Source organism: Phymastichus coffea, unplaced genomic scaffold (genome assembly GCF_024137745.1).
Source record: "Phymastichus coffea isolate CEN01 unplaced genomic scaffold, Cenicafe_Pcof_1.1 PCOF00017, whole genome shotgun sequence".
NCBI lineage: Eukaryota > Metazoa > Arthropoda > Insecta > Hymenoptera > Eulophidae > Phymastichus > Phymastichus coffea.
In genome coordinates, this window is record NW_026706828.1 from 1,961,721 (window position 1) to 1,981,696 (window position 19,976).

A 19,976-nucleotide genomic window follows, 5' to 3' on the forward strand; every position below is an offset into this window, starting at 1 on the left:
CAGTCTTTCCGTTCTTCGCCGGCCCGTTAGCTCAGGAGGAATCTTCGACCCCGGGGCTGATGCCGCCATCAACTCCTCCGAAAATTTTTGTCGGTCAAGTTTGTTAAGGTTCCACCGCGGGGGTTGGTGGATTCTCGTTTGTCTCGTTTCTGTCCGTCCCGCCACTTCGAAGACGATGTATTGATGGTCGCTGGCTGTATAGTCCTCGACCACCCGCCACCCCCTCAGCCGTGGCAGGATTCTGTCCGACGTCATCGTCACGTCAGGGATGGAGTCTCCAATCCCTGGTCGTCTGTACGTCGGCGTGTGTCTCGTATTTACTACTGCTAGGTCCAACCTTGCGGCCATTTCCAGCAGCAGTCGTCCACGTCGGTTCGTTTCGTTCATTCCCCACTCGATCGCCCTCGCATTGAGATCCCCCGCAACGATGACATCTCCGGGCAGGTCCCTGATCCCGTCCTCCAACAGCGTCGCCTTCCTTTCGAACTCCGCCGCGGTGCAGTTGGGTGTCAAGTAGACGCTGACATAAGTGACAGCGCCGACTGTAGCCCAGACGTAGTCGTCCCCGACTCCGCGGTTGGAGACTCTAAATTGAGCGGCGCCCCTTACCCAGATAGCAGTGGTCTCTGTCCTGTTTGTAATGTATGTCTGGGACATCCTTTTCCTGTATGGTTCACACAGGATCAGAATATCCGCGTCATGTTCGTCGGCTATCTGCGGTAGGAGCATGTCTGCAGTCCTACTGCTATTCAAGTTTCCTTGTACTACTCTGTCCGTCTTCCGGCACGCCTCCTGCACTCCTCCAGCGCGGCCCGGAACACGGCACACCTGCCGTTTCCGGCGAGGTGGGTGACGTTCCCATGCCCGGCCTCGGAGCACAGTGGGCAGACCGGTTCTCCTTTGCATTTCGTCGCGTAATGTCCGGATGAGCCGCATTTGCGGCAGCATTTCGTCCTGTCCTTGCCCGTACATTCGGCCTTCACGTGGCCGAAGCCCAGGCACCTGTAACATTTCGTCACCGTCAGTCTTTTTCGGACGCGGCAGTGCACCCAGCCAATTCCGATCCGACCGCGCCGCAGCAGCGCCTCGGCTTCTCGCGATTCCATTTCGCAGACCGCCATATACTGCTCAGCGCGGTTAGGACCGAAAATGTGGACCCGAAAGTCTGTGTCTCGCCCAGACTCTCGTCTGAGCGCGTCCGTCACATCTTCCGGAGTCGCAACGCAGTCCAGATCCATGATCTCCAATTGTACCTTGGAAGTCATAGCCCTGACACTGCCCGCTTCCCCGATGGCCTCTTGGATCTGTCGCTCAAACACGTCGCGTCCGTCTGGTTTGTCTGCGTCTACCTGCAGCTTCAATAGGCACAGACCGTTCTTAGTCTTCCTCAGGGTCGTCACCTGTACGTGACTCTCCTTCGGATCGATCGTTGTCCGTATTTTTCGGACGATATCGGAGTACGACGCGTGTGTCCCCGGTTTGACGAGGACAGCGAGTCCCCTTTTCTGGTGGGCCGGTCTGTCCTTGTCAGGTCGATTCCTTGCGTCCGTTTTCTTTTTTGTTTTTTTCCGTGTAATGGTCTGCCAGTCTTTGGTCGAATCTGTCGTCGGTGGCTTCTTTTGTGAGGGCTCCGGCGTGGTTCCGGTCAGCGAACGTTTCCGTTTCGTCTGTGGCGTCTCTGCGTTGTTGTTCGTCGTCGTGCTTGTCTTGTTGCTGTCTCGTCGGTGTCCTTCCGGAGCTGTGTCCATCCGCTTGTGAAGCGCAATGTCCACAGTCTCGAGAATTGTCTTGATTCCAGTCTTCACTGTCATATTCATGTTTTTTTGTATGTTTGCTGCTTCGGCCATTTTTGTCGCCGTCTCTTGTATTAGCCTTAGCAGTTCAGTCATGTCTCGTGTTTTGTTTATCGTGGGTCTTCGTCCTGACGTCTGTTCTTGGTTGTCTGTGGCGGAGGCGTAACTCACCCCGCTGCCGCCACTTGATACACTGTCTGTCCTCTGTCGTTCTTGTATGTTCAGTGTATTTTTGTTCGTATCGTTTCGTTTGGAGGTCCCTCGTGGTCGCGACTCCACGAACCGCGCTGGGACAACGCGCGGCCCCTGAGGTCCCCCCCCCTGTATGTTTACCCTGTGTGTTCAGTGTTCCCCCCTGTGATGTGTGCGTGTATGTAAGTGCCCATGGGCAAAACCGGGCTTCGTTCACGGGGAGAGCCCGTTTAGAGAGATCCCCTTCACTCGCTTTTCGGGTGGCTCCGTTTATAGGAGTCCCGTATCATTCGCTTTTCGGTAAGACCCGTTTATAGGGTCGCCGAGCATTCACTTCCCAGGTTAGCCAGAAGGCGTGTGTGTGTGAGTGTTTGCGTAGTGTGTGAGTGTGTATGTGTATAAGTGATTAATGGTTGGACACATCGGCAGAATACCATTATCTTTTGCGTCATTTGTGAGCCATATCTTCCTCTTGGCCGTGTCCGTTATGGCGTTGCTGCTCAGAGCATTGACGCGACGGACATCGTTTCCACCGGGCACGTCGTGGACGTTGGAAGCTAGCATTTGCCCAGTGAGGTGTTACCACTCACTGGACCAGCCCGGCATTATTATTATTATTATTATTATTATTATTATTATTATTATTATTATTATTATTATTATTATTATTATTATTATTATTATTATTATTATTATTATTATTATTATTATTATTATTATTATTATTATTATTATTATTATTATTATTATTATTATTATTATTATTATTATTATTACTATGATAATTTTTGTTATTGGTAAAAATATATAAAAGAATATTAATACTCGAACTTCATTTGGAATTAAAGAACACGTTGTTATTGAAAGGGAATTCTATATACATTCATTAGTTTAATGAATGTTATCATACATTCAGTGATAATTCAACAGATAAATGTCTTTCGCTAATAAAAGTTGTTGACAATATGTGCGAATCAGTATATTCTTTTTTTAGATTGTTTTCATCGAGTGTTTACCTCAGCTGCCTGTGTTATTTTTTCGGCAGTGAGTGAGTTTAGTGGTATTATAGTTCGATGCCGGAAAGTATGAATAGTACGTCTTTTTGTTTGTCAGTGGTATCATATAGTTGCAGAAAATTTTTTTTGCAGAAAATTTATATAGATTTACATTATTCAATTTCAAACTGAATAAAAGTTTCTATAAATTTTAAAAGTAAGAAATAATTACTTTAAAAGTGATTATTTTTAAAATACGTAAATATCTTATTCACTTTTTGAATATCTTTTTAGTAATTATTACGTTTGATATAAAATGAATACATAAACTTTTGTATTTTTGCTTCTTCAAATTAAACTCGATACCGCTCAAGGGGCTCGTCTAGAAAAGATACTATTTTGTTTCGTTTTGTTTCGAAAATTTATTGTAACGAAAAATAATTTTGAATTTTTTTTTCAAAATTCAGTACAGTCTCTTGTTTAGCGATTTCGAGTGTAAGAATACTATCGTAATAGTTACTTATCATTCATTTTGGGCACGACTCCTACACAATAAACCTTATATTTTTACCACAACAAAAAGTGTAACCAATTTAAAAATGATTATTTAAAGTGTGAAATAAATTTTGAACTAATATGAGTTCGTTGAAGGTGCCATATCTGTTTTCAAAGCGAAAAAACACGCGATTTTCGATGATTTTTTAAAAAGAAGTTAAAAACTGTATTTTATTCCAGAAAATTGTTGGTTCAAAAAGGGTTTTTCGAAAAATTATTTTAAAGAAAATGGTGGTCGTTTTATGAAATAACATGGTTTTTCGAAGACTCAATTTTTCATTTTGCTTCCTCCCAGAGAAAGTTTTATAATAGTAAAATTTTCTGTTAAAACTTCATAGAAGTAAGTTTGAAGGTATTTGGAGGTCGAATCACGTATTTTTAGAAAATGTTTGGGCCTAGTCGGATTTAGTTTAAAAGATATAACGTTTAAAAAAAACCCCTTTTTGTGAAAAACAAAGATATGATTATAGCTAATTGTAAGTAAATTTTCATTTAGTGAAAATATAAGTATTTTTTATTCTTTCAAAAACAATTTGTACGATTTAAATATCTTAATTTTTTTCATCTGAAGAATGGAAAAAGCGTTTTTCAAAAATCGACAATTCACTATAAATCAAAAAAGTGTTGATAAAATCAAAATGGATTCTTTTCATGCATTCGGGACAGAGAAACAAATGTGGATACCAAATTTGATCGATATCCGATGGACAGTTCAAAAATGGTATACGTACACACACACATCCATACGGACTGGCCATGGCTGCTTCCGAAGCCATCTCCACCGCATCGGTGTTTACGCAAGTGTCGAATGCCCAGCATGTTCAGGTACGGACGAAGACGTAGAACATTTGTGTGTCCCCGCTTCAATGAAGAGCGGATGTATTTCCGCACAAGGTGGAATGGCCCAATGAATCCCGGGGGTCTGGCAACTTGCCTGCTAAGTTCACCAGAAGGATGGGATACAGTAGTAGCCTTCGCCACATCAGTAGTGAACCAGCTGACTGATGTAAGAAGGGAAGAAGAGAGAAGGCGTGACAGGTCTATCACACACAGATAGTGCGAGGTGCCAGGCTATAGAAATAAATAGTGCTTCCAAACTACCAGAGAGTAGTTGGTAGAGCGCGGTTACCCCATCCGATGCAGAGGAACGTAGGCTCTGGGGTCACTTATGTCCATAGGATAACAAGGCGCCAGCCTATACTAAGCGCTCCCCTGCCTGCGCGAGAGCAAAGGATATTGGGTTGAGCCCAGACTCCCTCACCCGATGCAGAGGAACGTAGGTGTCGAGGTTGAGTCTGTCCAGAGGATGACCGGACGATGCCGATAGAAGAAGACGACCAGACGATGCCGTTGGAAGAAGACGTAAAAAATCGATGCTGTAAGAAGAAGACGAGGCTGATATAGCCGAAGACGATGAAGATCGAAGAAAATGACAAAGCCGAAATGTAACGACGAAGACAAGGCTAATACAGCAGAAGCCCCCCCGCGAAGTAATGCCTAGCGGGGGTTTCCGCGGGGGATACAGGCAGGACATAGAGAGATGGGAGTTTAGTGGGTATACCATGCATAGGGATTCCCACATAGGATGGGCCTGAGGCCGTTACGTGCATAAAGCATTCTCCAACTCTCTTTAATAAAAAAAAAAAAAAAAACACATCCATACGGACATTTTTTAAAAACACGTTTTTTGAACTTCAAACGAAGTTTTTTAATGAAGCTGAAAATTTTACTATTACAAAGCTTCTACTAGAAGGAAGCAAAATTTTAAGACGATTGCTTTTACGAGTTTCAAGATATCTTGGTCACGAAAAACAACTCTGAAAAAGACTGGTATCCTTAACATGGCTATAATTTTCTTAATTTACAATATTTTTCAATACCAAAATTCATGAAAGTTTTTCAATAGATCTACTTTGGAACCAACAATTTGCTGTAAGCAAAAAGAGAGTTTTAATTTAATCTCAATTTTTTAATCTCAAAAAGATCCACGAAAATCGCGAGATTTTTCGCCTTGCGACTAGGCATAAACCATCATTACTATGTTACGCATTAAGGGCGAAAAGCAGGCGATTACAGACGAGTGTGAAAGTTGTCACCCTAGCGAAGTGAGGGTGGCAATCACTCATTATGATCGTCTTCTTTCCACCCATTATGCACACCACATTTTTTGTCTAATCTGCACCGTAAGTGTGTTATTACATACATGTAAATGCGAGTGGAAATTATAGCACTATTTTCCGCTCTAGAGCGAAAAAGAGAGCCCTAGGATGAAATGTAAGTCCTACGACGGAAATTTTATCCTTTTCTGCACTTTTTCGCCCGTAAGTTTATTTTCCGCCCAAGGGCTCATTCCTCCGCCCTTGAGCGGCAAAGTGCTATTTTCCGCCCGATTTACATGCATATAACAGCATACTTTCGGTGGAGGCAGGGCAAAAAGATATTTTCAAAATGTATGTAACCATGGTACATGTATGTAATAAAGTTTTTTAACAAACTCAAAGAGTTTTTTTATAACATGTGAATAAAAACTACCATTTTCGGCGTCTATAAAGTGAACCAAAAATAGAGTTTCCCGAACATCACAAAGTGGAACAAGAATTCTTCTCCAATGCATAAATTAAAGATTTGATTCAATTTACATTCACTCGTTTTATTCTGGTAGAAATGTAGCAGTCGTGCCTTACATGCAAAAACACAGCTTGTATAAATTTTACCGCTTGTTTTTATTTCAGATTGAAAAATGAAAATTAATCCAATAAACGTTCTAAACTTATTATTAACATACTTTCAAGCGTTCAACATACCAGATAGTGTCACGAATTATTAAAGGCCGAAAAAATAAAAGAAATTTTATTAGATGCAACACATGATTTCAACGATGTAGAAATGATTACTGATAACTCTTTGGATTTTCAAGAAAAGTATAAAGACCATAATGCGGAAATAATTGAAGATGAAGTGCAACATCATTTTCCTGATCCGGATATAGCACCAACAAATCAATATACAGCAGATAATGAAGAACTAGATTTTGAATACAAAAAAGAGCTATAGATTTTTGGAGAAGTAGCAAAACGAAACAAAATTTAAGTCTCAAAACAGTGCAAAACAGATTCAAAAAGTATCATGTATTAGTCAGCTACGTCGTTGGGCACATTCAATTAATAAAGGTGAGACGTATACAGTAACACAAATTTGTCGGTCGGTATACCCTGGATAATTTTAAAGTAGCTGTCGACAGTGGTTCAATTATCCATGATGAAGATATAATTCGATGGGCCTTACAAACTAAAAAAGAAATTGGTTTTGATGATATTAGATTCAATGCTTCTAAACATTGGTTATTCAAATTTCAGCGAGCACACAGAATAGTTTCTAGGAAAATAAATAAGTTCATAACAAGAAAAACGCTAGAAAGTAGTGCAGAACTTATGGCTAAAGCTGAAGCATTTATCGATGACGTTAAATCGTGTATACCAAGGATTGTACTCGAAAATTTGTATAATTTAGATCAGAGCGGATTTCAGCTAGAAATGCATTCTGGAAAAACATTAGCAGTAGAAGGAGAAAAGCAAGTGCAATGTCTGATACAGTCAATTTCAGCAACAACGCATACGTTGTATAGTTACAACCACTATACAACCATTAATATCAGCTACTGGACAACTGTTATCGCCGCTATTTCTAGTTCTAAAGGAACCAAGTGGCAAGTTTGGCCCTTTTGTAGAACAACACATATTTAGACTAGAAAACGTGTACGTGGAAGCATCCAAATCTGGAAAATTAACAACAAGTAGGGGAACTAATAACAATTTTTACATTGTAATATCGTTGATCAGTTAATTAGTAAGTCGTTTAATTGCAGATCACTTGAAAACCTGGTTGGAAAAAACATTTTATCCCCATGTAGGCCATCACTTAATATTATTACTTGATTCTTGGAGTGGTCATTGTGACAAAGTTATAGAAGAAACGATGCCACAAAATAAAATTATTAACATAAAAAAAATTCCAACTGGAACCACAGGAAAAATACAACCACTTGATGTCTATGGATTCCGTAGTATTTGGAAAAACTTTGTCCGAACATTTTCTGATAATGTAATGTTAATGGATCACGATATGAATTTACACGTGAGAAATAATATAATTAAACTGTAATCATTGGTTCACAACCAACTGTCTTCACCGAGATATATAGATTTGTTTAAATATTCCTGGTATAAAAGCGGTTACGTCAATGAAAAACCAGATAAATTTGATAATCCTATAGATTTCAATTTTGGAAAGTCTTGTGCAACACATTGTGAAATAGAAGGGTGCACAAACATTGCAATTGTACGATGTGTTTAGTGCAAAAAAGCATTGTGCTTTAAACACTTTTATGAGGACTACCATTATTGTAAAAACTTCGTAAAATAATATATTTTATGCTCAATACAAAAAATGCACTATGGCAAAGATTGTAGATTACTATTATTATACTCTAATATTATAACAAAAATACATTATAAGTTAAATTTACAATAAAGGAATTTCAATAACATTCTGATAAAAATTTCTATAGAAATTATAAAACTGCTTCACGCACAGAATTTGTTTGTTTATAAATTTATTTGAGGTGGTTTGATTAAAAAGCACAGACATCTAGCCTATATGTTGTTTAGGGGTTTAGGGTTTAAGGTTCTTTAGCTCACATGTACAGGCTACAAAAATCACACATTTGTAAACAAGTTAAAATTTTTTTTCGATATTATCGTCCACCACATTGGTTCCGCCATTTTAAATTTTCAAAATCTAATATCAGATTTGTAAAGAGCGATCTTGAAAACCCCTATATACAAACCTACAAAATCTTATGGATTGAAGTATACTTATAGTTATTTTGTGTTAGGGGTGGTTTACCCCCCCCCCCCCCCTTAGGGGTAGTATCTATGAAAAAAACCGAAAAACTTAATTTGTTTATCATAAATGTTTACACATTTTTTCCAATTTTTTTAGTCATTTAAAAGTTTTTTATTATATAAAATTTTTTTTCGATATTTCTGTCCACCATAAATTTTCAAAATCTGATAACAGATTTGTAATCAGCGACCTCGAAAACCTCTATATACAAACTTTCTACGAATTATTATGTATTGAATTACATATTTACAGTTATTTTGTGTTTGGGGTGGTTTACCCCCCTTAGGGGTAATATTTATTAAAAAACTGAAAGACGTTAATAAATGTTGTTATTCTCGATGTTTAAACGTTTTTTCCAATTTTTTTTAGTCTTCAACTTTATTTAAAATTAACGGTTTAAACTTTTTTATTATAAAATTATGCCAAAAAATATATGTTTTCAACCCCTAAAAAATAGGGGATGCTACCCTTACTCTACAAATCATCATGAAATACTTGTTCCTTTTGTAAGAAATAACCTCCGATTTGTTTCACTGAAAAATATTAAATTTAAGCCGAGATATTAAAAGAAAAACGCTTATTGGGGGTTAACTTTAGGGGAGGTTTTTACCCCTTAAAAGTGAAAATTAGCCAATAAAAAAAAATACGTGTCTCTTATTTTTTATGTTCTACAATATGTATCTAAATCATCAGAATCGGTGAGTTCGGGTTAGGTATCTTTCCTTGCAAGTTACTCAACTCGCGGGCCCCACTAACTCTCCACTTGCGCGTCTGCGTCAACGAATCAGCGTGCACCATAACAAGCCCGCGTCGCGTGCATGTGTATCTCTCTCGCAGTCTAACTCACGGGTGTTAGGATTCTGTCGCATTTGTGCCTCTCTCTCTCTTCCTACTCTCACTTACCTTGCGCTAGTAATCGTGAACAATAATTAATTGATCCTCATACAGCTGTGAATGTTATTCAATAAGGTATAATCTCAAATGCAACATAATAATATTAATACATAGAAAAGTAATTAACTAATAGGGAAAGAGAGACATAACGAGTCAACATTCTTAGTCGTTATAATATATTATGTTCTTCTATAGCTATTTTTAATTCATCCTTATCAATTGACGGGTTTATACTCCTTTGTATAACTTTGAAACCTTCTTCTTCTTTGCGCTGGTAAATATAAAATTTCGTGTTTCATTCTTTTAATGCAATAATAAATGACAAATATTTTTTCTAAGATCGGAAAGGATTTGCTTTTCAACTTATTGGCTACGTTGTTTTCTTCTTCACTATGATTTTCTTTATTTATTTATTTTTTTGAATTATTTCGTATCTGTCTCTTGTGTTACTTAACCAGTAATCCGATAATTATGCTTGTCATTTTTTTTTGGGTTTGATTTTCTGGGCTGTTTCATTGTCTTTTACCGCTTACGATTATCCAATTTTCATTGTTTTTATTAAGAGTGGTCTTGTTATCTTCTGACTGAGTGGTCATTTCGACTGTTGTTTTCTTTTTTTGGAGTTTATTAAATTAAATTTTGAATTTAATTGTCACTTCACTGATTGGCTAATACACTAACTTTTCAGGTAGAATGCAGTGTTGGCACATCTACACACCTCAGTGGTCAAAGGCTGGATGTCAAATATAGATAGATCAGCTTTCATAGGTATGCAGAATGAATATGGTAAATATTTTCATTGCATTTTATATGTTTTTTGTAATCGAATTCAACGATACCAAAGTTTCTGTATATTTTTCAAGCATCCCGTATATAGATAGGTATGAGTTATATAGGGAACTAAGAAAAAATTGAAATTTTGCTTAACAATAGTCCTAATCTCCTGCATGTCGAGATCGTAACACTTAAACGTTTTAAAAAATAAAATGTGATGTAAAAAATCACTTTTGGAAATTGATTCAAGCTTAAAAACTATAGATGATCATGAATTAAATCAAATTATCATGCCTACTGGAGTTTTGGTTATAAAAAGATTCAGAAGCATACGTTCTCAGAAACAAATCTTGGGCTCTGAGACCCCAACAATGAACCACTCAAGCTAAAAGTGCAAAATAAAACAGTGTGACTCAACCTGAAAAGGTTAAGACCTCCGATTACTTTTTTATGTAGTATTCGATACTCCCAAGAGATGTACTTGGCTATGGGTTTGTGACCATGAACCATAATACATCACTTAAGTAAAAAATATTAAGATATTTAGTAGTATATTATATTAAGATATATTAAGATATAATTTAATTATAATATATATGTAATATATATATATATAATATAATATATTTTATAATAAATATATATTATATAAATAACATAACATAATATATATTAAGATAGTATATCTTAATATTTTTTACTTTTTTATTTTTTATTTTTTTAGGAACGTCTATCAAAAAAATTAAACTTTCATGGTCGTATAAAGCGTAAAAAAAATTAACTACTTCTGTACTTATTAAGGTCAATTATTTGAAAATGTAGCGTAAGATAAATCCGTACTAGTAATACCTCAGATCAATAATTACTTTAATGATTGATTCAAAATCATTCTACGCATGAACCAAGATAAGCATAATTTAGATAATTAAATAACCACCTGAATACTTTCCCCGTCATGACAGATAATACTGGTATTTAGTTTAGTACAATTTATTCCAACCTTCCATTCTTTATGCGTCGGTATATCATCTTCAATAATAGTGCTCGACTTTGGAACTACTATAAAATGTATAAAACAATATATAAATGATGAATATAAATATGTATATATATATAAAATATAAACAAAAAATATTACCTAAGTTATTAGTATTGGTGAGCCTGCCTTTAAAAAGTACATTAAATGTAATATTATGACGCATCACATCAAAATCCCACGTAAGAACAGACCCTGGATCATTGCAATATATAGCAACATTATGAACTTGATATCGACTAAGATTGATTGAATGGTACAAATTATGTTCATGTTCTGTAGACTGACCATCTACGTCGACTTTGTAAAGGTGCTTCGGTACAACTCCTCCATCCAGTATATACGCCTATAATATATTTATAAAATATTAATAGAAACAAAATTAATAAATAAACTGTCTCCATTTTTAATTTTTTTTATTTATAACTTTTAATACATTTTTATTTTTACAACATAAAAACAGCTTAATATCCTTTATTTAAAAAAATTTTAGTAATAAATATGAGTAATACATAAATAAAAAGCGTCAAAACATTCTTTTTTTAATAAAAATGTAGCATTTCAGTTGTGTTAATATAAAATTCTCAACCTTTTTTAAGCAGAAGACAATTAACGAATGATATTAACGCAATGACACTCGTAGAAAGCTGGCATTGAAACAAGAAAACTTATACGAACTTTATAGTCTACAATAGAATATAGTGTTTGATATATACGTACTGTAACAGGGGGGATTATCGAGTGCATAGGGAGCGCATATGTACACAAAGTCTCTCGATACAACGCAAACCGCCGCCCTGTTAACTACGTATATGGGTGAACTCACCTTAAGTCACCTGATCGATGATGGTGGTTAATATTTACCTCCTATAATCCCCTAGGCCAAATTCATTTAAATATTTCCGGGATTATTGATTGTTGATGTCATAGGGAACAAAAGAACGTAGAGCAGCGAGATATCACTAAATACTTTTAATACAATTAAACGATACACTCAATTTTGGCCGAGAGACTGACGCTCGCATACGGGATTACAAATCGTTTAGGGAGAGAGAGAGAGAAAAAGTAAACAATGCGTGGACTAAACGCTCGGCTCGAATGCATTAAACTTTGATGGGCACATACAGCGAATACGAGTTGAACGGTCCGTCTTATCGATAATGCGACAAAACAAAGATGCACCTATTCTACGTAGCGGTTACAGCGATTAGCTGTAACCTAACTCGTCGACGATTTTGGCCAGGTGCTCTTTCCATCCGCTGCGACAGCTGTCCTTGAGGAGGCCTTCTCTGCAGTTGTCGCAGATAATTAAGTACCAACCGGAGCCTCCGCAATAGGATACTTCTTCTTCCGCTGCCTCATTCACTGCGTCACCTTGTGTGTGTCGGATCTATTCCTTATCAAGATCGTACAGTGCGCACTACTCGGAAAAACTTCTCCACTTGATCCCGGCTCAGACGTTACTGTTCCACACGCTCTTACCTACTTTAAACCCTCGCACGCGCCCTCTCACTCCTAATCACTCGCTCTCGCACATATAGTACTGCCGAATCGTGAATGCGTCAATAATAATCGGCGGCCGTTGCTATTTTAATATAGTAAAAGTGGATGAATAGAATATAGTAACCTTTTTAGCAATCTTTTTATTTATAAGCTTATTAATATTAAGAAAAATTTCAGTTTTTTCTTAGTTCATTTCATTTTGAGTAAAAATCACTTATTTTCAATTTCAACAATTTGTTCGTTATCAAATCAATCATATGATCGACTTTCTTACGTAAAATTATTAAAAGTAGATTAAATAATTTCCAAAATACTACTAACTCAGGTGCAAACGATGGTAGTAAATTACGAGACAAATTACCATTAATAGTTTTACCATATATTGATGGTCAGCAACGGTTAAATTCCTTCCTTCAAGAAATTCAAATTAAATTTTGGCTATCTTTACTATATAGTGTCTAAGACGTAGTTTGGCCATATAAGTATTCTTTGACCCCTCACCTATGTATATATATATATATATGTGTATATATATATAAGATATTTAAGCGATACTACACATAAGTCTTAAATCTTTTACCAAAATAATATTTTAAATTTTCAGACAATTATTCTAATAATTTGATTCACGGTTAACTAAAATAGTTTTCAAATATACCTATATAAAGTTTCGTCGTTACTCAAGATTTATAATCATGACAAAATCATACTCACTATATTAAGATTTGTAATCAGGTAGGAAGAGTAATACAAATTAACCTGCTGTACTTAATATACTGCAGAAAAAGACGAAAAAACCTATTGGACGATACTTTATATTCCTTCTCAATTGACAGCATGAACAGACTTTAATCAAAAGATCTCTGCATTCAAGACATTTATCAGAAAATAAAAACAAGCCACATATAGGAATAATAATTTTGAAACTATTTAGCATGTGCTTCTTAAATGCTATTACGGCACCAGCTTGGATGTTTATTTGCTATTTTCCTATATATAAGTTGGTGCCGTAACTTGAGAAAGTTCCTTAAATCTATGTTCAAATAAACATACCAGTTGATGTTTTTGAAAGTGATCTTTGCTAAAGAATATTAAATGAAATATAATATTAAATGATGATAATATTAAATGAAACTCGTGAAAACTGTTAAATTTAATATGCCCTTGAAAGTCTATTTAGACGAGTGAACCTTACTTTTTCAAATATAATAAGAATCATGAAACTAACTTTGAAATTACACAGAATGTAAAGAATTCTTTGACAGATAAGCGAATCAGACTAGTCTAGTTCAAAGTTATTATAGTGATAATTACAATTACAAATTGTATAATAGTTCGCATGTTCTCAAAAGTATCATAAATAATTTGACAGGTATCATCTGATTTATTTGCTAGCGGCCGATACTTCTATGACAAATCTTCTCTGAATAATAAAGCTATCACAATATTTTTGTCATGTTTGAATAACAAGAATAAATTTTTTCTTTCAAATATCATTAAATTAGAGAAAAAAAGGACATATACCTTTCCAGCCATGATCATAGGTTTCTATACCTACAAAACTAATACAATTCTATTTTTCTCTCAAAAAAAAGTACAGAAATATTATCATGCTTATAATTACAATAAAAATAATTAATTTTAGTACTCTTCATCGAATAAAAAAATTTTTTATCAATATTCTTAACTGTAAACATAACCCTTCGTGTCATGTTTAGATACAAACCCAACCTAGCTCGTCATAATACAGACTTAATTTTTTTTCAAATAGTATTTATAGCGAGATTATATTGATAACAAATCAAATTGTACTTACATTTATTGCAGAACAGTAACAATTAGTTATTTCTCTTTTAATCATTCATGGGTCCGTTTGAGGAAGGTTCGTTAGGTCTGTTTCGCAAAAACAGACGTCGATTTGTTAGGGTGTTTACAAAGCGATTCTAATGTTCATGAAATAAAATGAATTTCGATATGACATACGAGGTGTGATCAAAAAGTAAGGTGAATTTTGAAATTTAGCGGGCTACGTCCGTTCGATCTTCGACTTTTTTATTTGGTTATGTCGGTACACTCGTCTAGAACATACGTTCCAAATTTCAGCTTTGTAGTATGTTTGGTTTGTTTGTGAGAGGCATCAAGGTTAGAAGTGTTTTGCGTGCTCCATGATTTGCTGTTGTCTAAAAACATGGATCAAAGAGTTTGCATTAAATTTTGTGTGAAAAATGGAATCAAATGTTCCAAAACAATTGAAATGCTGAAAGTGGCATACGGTGAGTCTACTTTAAGCCAAAAAAATGTTTACAAGTGGTATAAACTTTTCCAAGAAGGCCGAGAAGACACCGACGACGAACCTCGTTCTGGACGCCCCAGCACATCAACAACTGATGAGAATGTTGAAGAAGTGAAGAAAATAGTTTTGGGAAATCGTCGAATTACCATTAGAGAAATTGCTGATGATATTGGCATCTCATTTGGTTCGTGCCAATCAATTTTGACGAGTGTTTTAGACATGAGACGTGTGTCAGCGAAGTTTGTTCCGAAATTGCTCAATTTCGACCAAAAGAAACGTCGCATGAGCATCGCCCAAGAGCTACTGAATGACGTCAACGATGATCCAGATTTACTCAACAGGGTTATAACAGGTGACGAAACATGGGTATACGGTTATGACGTCGAGAAAAAGACTCAATCGTCCCAGTGGAGGCATTCTGGATCACCAAGACCAAAAAAAGCACGCCAAGTTCGATCAAATGTAAAGGTTTTGCTTACAGTTTTCTTTGACTGCAGGGGCGTGGTGCATCATGAGTTCTTGCCACAGGATAGAACAGTAAATAAGGAATATTACCTGCAAGTTATGCGCAATTTGTACGAAGCAATCCGCCAGAAACGTCCGAATTTGTGGAAAAATAAAAATTGGCTTTTGTACCATGATAACGCCCCTGCTCACACATCGTTGCTTGTGCGCGATTTTTGGCTAAAACAAACACAGTAACGATGTCACAGGCACCGTATTCCCCAGATCTGGCCCCCTGTGACTTCTTCTTGTTCCCAAAACTGAAAAGGCCCATGAAAGGACGACGTTTTGCCACGATTGAGGAGATAAAGACGGCATCGAAGGATGAACTAAACAAGATCACAAAAAATGATTTTTTGAAATGCTTTGAGGATTGGAAAAAGCATTGGCACAAGTGCATTATATCCGAGGGGGATTACTTTGAAGGAGATAAAATAAAAATTGATGAATAAATAAATATTTTTTGAGAAAAATAAAAATTCACCTTACTTTTTGATCACACCTCGTATATATATAAAACGATGTTCTTAAGCTTAAAAACGCTCCTAATGTTGAAATTAGCGTCTTATTAACGCAGTAATAACAACGAAATATATTCAAGAACTTTACGCGAAATTATAATCGTAACCTTCTAAATGACACGAATGAACCGGTTATATACGTATGTTATTTTGTGTAATTTAAAATCTGCTTTTAAATAAGAATGTTAACCTTTATAAACTTTCTATAGTAAGGGAGTGTGAATATAGTTTTCTCATGTATTTTTCAATGCTGAATCGAATTCCAAGGTTGAAATAACGAAAAAATCATAAACCACTCGAAAGTACTAACTCCCTATGTCAAATAAAACAATTTTACAAAGTATCAAAATTAGCATCACCCCTGAAGATAGGAAAGCCATTATAGTGCCTTGACCATCGATCGTCACTTTACATATGAGTATTCTCCAATATTAGACGCATATGTTATGCGTTTTCTATAGAAAATACTAAGCAGTCAAAAATTCTAAATCCCCGTCCTCTAAAGATTAAGAATGTAACCACCGCCGCGTCACCTAACCTCCTTTAGTATAGTCTCCATACAAGAAATAAAAACCTTAGACCTCGACGCGTAGAAAGGAATAGGAACGAATATAGAATAAAGAATAAGAAACAAGAAGAAAGTTTATACTCGTATATCTATGTATTTTAAAACATGAGAGTAGGAATAAAGTTTCTACCTTGATTAATTATTACTTAATTTAACTTACTTGTATAATTAGCTTTTAGAGAGGAGATTGACTTAGGTTGCTTTTTTCTCATAAACGAGAGCATCTTATGAGTTGAGCTCTAAGTCAATCATTAAGAAAACGAAGGTAGCAAGGTCAATCACTGAATAAGTGAAACATATCTTAAGAAAAGGCTGAACGTTTATTTCTCTTCTAACAGGGCTCATGCTGCTAGGTAAGGCTGGCCAAGAGTCCCAAATTGCCGCAAATATGAACGCATTTATACCCGTTGCTGGAGTCTCTTTTCCTACTGACAATAAGTAGCTCCTACAACGCTATTTTCGCAAATTTACCTAAAACCACATGCGAAGTGAAAATTTCCTATTTTAACAAATCAAACGTAATATGTTGTATTTTATAATGTGAATAGCTTAACATAAAAAAAACAAAATTTATAAACAAAGTTAAATAAATGAATAGGAGCAAGTGTACAATGAAATTATATACATTGTTTAAAGGTTTTTAAAGGTTTTTAATATTTTTCAAAGTTGATTTTAACACACAGATACATGCACCCGGCTCTTGTGGGAAGAAAGCTAAGAAAACGCGAATAAAATTTCGCAGAAAAATATATCCGTCTCTTATATCCGTGCGCACACTCTTCACAGACTTTCCAGATTTTCCAACCCGAACCCTGAGAAGCGAAGCTGTAGCCCTCAAAGACGAGCAACTGACAGTCAATTGTTGCCGCCTACTAGTAAATACCAACGGCGTCTTGAGTGTCGCGCAAAAGTACACAGACACACACACGACATAGGTGAACCTTGTGTATCCTCCGACAACCACACGCACTGACAAACGACAACTATCGAGCAAGAAGGTAGAAGCGAGATCGGCATTGAGAGCCACGGTAATATGCGATCGAAGGTAGCTATTTTGAAGAGCTGCAACAAGTTGTAGTCAATAGCCTAGACATATGTGATGTTCGTATCACTTATTATTTATGTTATAGTTCGTACTCTCGTGGTCTGTCGCGTTAATGAGTAAGAATTCATTTCGTTTTCAAAATGATTCTAATTATTACTATAAAATAAAATAATAAATAATATACAGGGTGACCAATTTCAATCGCTACACCTGGAATTTTCGAATTCCAAGACAGATAGGAAAAAATGGTTCAGACAAAAGTTGTAGGGGACGAAGGGGGCCAAACAATGGTCCTAACAAATTTGACCTTGAACTTGACATTCAAGGTTATTTCAAGGTCAAGTGGTTTTTTTGAATAGGAACACCTATTTTTTACCCCGGATTCGGAAAGAGCGGAAAATTTTACGTTCAAAACCATATTGAGACATTTTTTTCACGGTCATTTCAAGGTCAAATCAAGGTCAAACTCCGAAAAATCCATTTTAAGTCGTTTTTCCACGACTCACAGGCTTAAGTGGTTCAAACTGATCGTAGATTTAGTTACATCACTTAATTAAAGTAAGTCCCTTCGCCTCACGCTGTACGGCGTGCTTGATTTAAGTGAGTCCCTTCGCCCCTACCTTGAAATACTGATTTCCGATTGTCGCACCAAGATAATTACTTCAGATTTCTCCTAAAAGTAACGTCGTGTCAATAATCTTTTTAGGCTGATAGTCAACCATTTAAGAGCCAGCCATTAATTACTATTAAATTTAAATAGTAAAATGGTATCAAAAATATTAATAATTATATTGGGAGTACAAATAGAAAACCGCCGTTTTCCCATAGGTGGCGTCAGTATTGCACGTCGGTAAAAAATTGTTAACAGGAACGTTACATAGCCAGCTGAGGCATTTGTCAACAACTCTTCATCACCTCGCTTGTCTATTTTTACTGTGCTTTGTTTTGTTCGTGCGCAAAAATGGCAAAATTCGAGCCGAACAGGAGACATTTGCGGGAAGTGTTGCTTTTTGCATTTCATTCGGGAAAAAACGCAGCTGAGGCGCGTCGAATGATTGTAGAAACTTATGGTAACAGCTGTATTAGTGAAAGAACGTGTCGGGAATGGTTCCAAAAGTTTAGAAATGGCGAGTATGACGTAGATGACAAGGATCGTCCCGGACCCGTAAAAAAGTTCGAGGATGCGAAATTGGAGGCTTTGCTGGATGAAGATTCTTGCAGAACGCAACAGGAACTTGCGGATTTATTGGGCGTAACTCAGCAAGCCGTTTCCCATCGCTTGAAATGCTTAGGAATGATCCAGAAAGTGGGATGTTGGGTGCCGTACGAGCTGAAGCCGAGGGACATCGAACGGCGTCTTGTCACGTGCGAACAACTCCTCCAACGGCAAAAAAGGAAGGGTTTTTTGCATCGCATTGTGACCGGCGATGAAAAGTGGATACACTATGAGAATCCAAAGCGGAGAAAATCGTGGGGTCTTCCCGGCCATGCATCAACTTCGACAGCGAAATCAAACATTCATGGCTCGAAGCTGATGCTGTGTATTTGGTGGGACCAGCTTGGCGTAATTTACTATGAACTCCTGCAACCACGCGAAACCATCACAGGAGCCCTCTATCGGACGCAATTGATTCGTTTGAGTCGAGCGTTAAAGGAAAAACGCCCAAAGTACGCGGAAAGGCACGACAAGGTCATATTTCTGCATGACAACGCTCGGCCACATGTTTCCAAGGTCGTGAAAACATACCTGGAAACTTTGAAATGGGACATCCTATCGCACCCGCTGTACTCTCCTGACATCGCCCCTTCTGATTTCTACTTGTTCCGATTGATGACGCATGACCTGGCCGAACAGCACTTTCGTTCTTACGAAGAAACCAAAAATTGGATCGATTCGTGGATCGCATCAAAAGACGAACAGTTTTTTCGAAGAGGAATTCAGAACCTGCCAGAAAGATGGGAAAAAGTTGTGACTAAGGATGGAAATTATTTTGAAGAATGAGATTGTAACGAGTTTTTTACAATAAAACCTCAAATTATTAGAAAAAACGGCGATTTTCTATTTGTACTCCCAATAATATTCGCCTGTATGTGGTTGCGACTAAAAAAGAAATACGTTTGTCACACTTTATTAATTGTAAATTTTATAAAAAACTAATTTGATGCTTTTTGTAAAAAACAGAAATCTTGTATCTTTATTTATTTTTTCGAAAGTTATGAGAAAATTGAAGATATGAGCTGTAAATAATGTGATTGTTTAAAAAGAATAGTCATAACTTTCGAAACAATCAATATGCAACATTTCTTTTTTGTACAAAAAGCATCAAAGCTATTTTTTCTAGAATCAAACTATCAAAAATAAAATTTAATATTAAAAATGTGCGGAAAATATTAAATC

General features: G+C 36.4%; 1 protein-coding gene across 2 annotated transcripts in view; it reads right to left on the reverse strand.

The window, feature by feature from the left end:
* The window catches only part of LOC131675206 (protein real-time), a 749,330-nt gene that overhangs the window by 92,103 nt on the left and 637,251 nt on the right, over nucleotides 1–19,976 (reverse strand). The window contains exons 12-13 of one of the 2 annotated variants that reach the window (XM_058954108.1): nucleotides 11,247–11,490; nucleotides 11,046–11,167 (exon numbers count right to left, since the gene is read on the reverse strand). The exons of the other annotated variant lie outside the window; for it this stretch is intronic. Of the exons in view, the coding sequence (XP_058810091.1) occupies nucleotides 11,046–11,167; nucleotides 11,247–11,490 (366 nt within the window). The remainder of the gene's footprint in view (nucleotides 1–11,045; nucleotides 11,168–11,246; nucleotides 11,491–19,976) is intronic. 2 annotated transcript variants of the gene reach the window in all.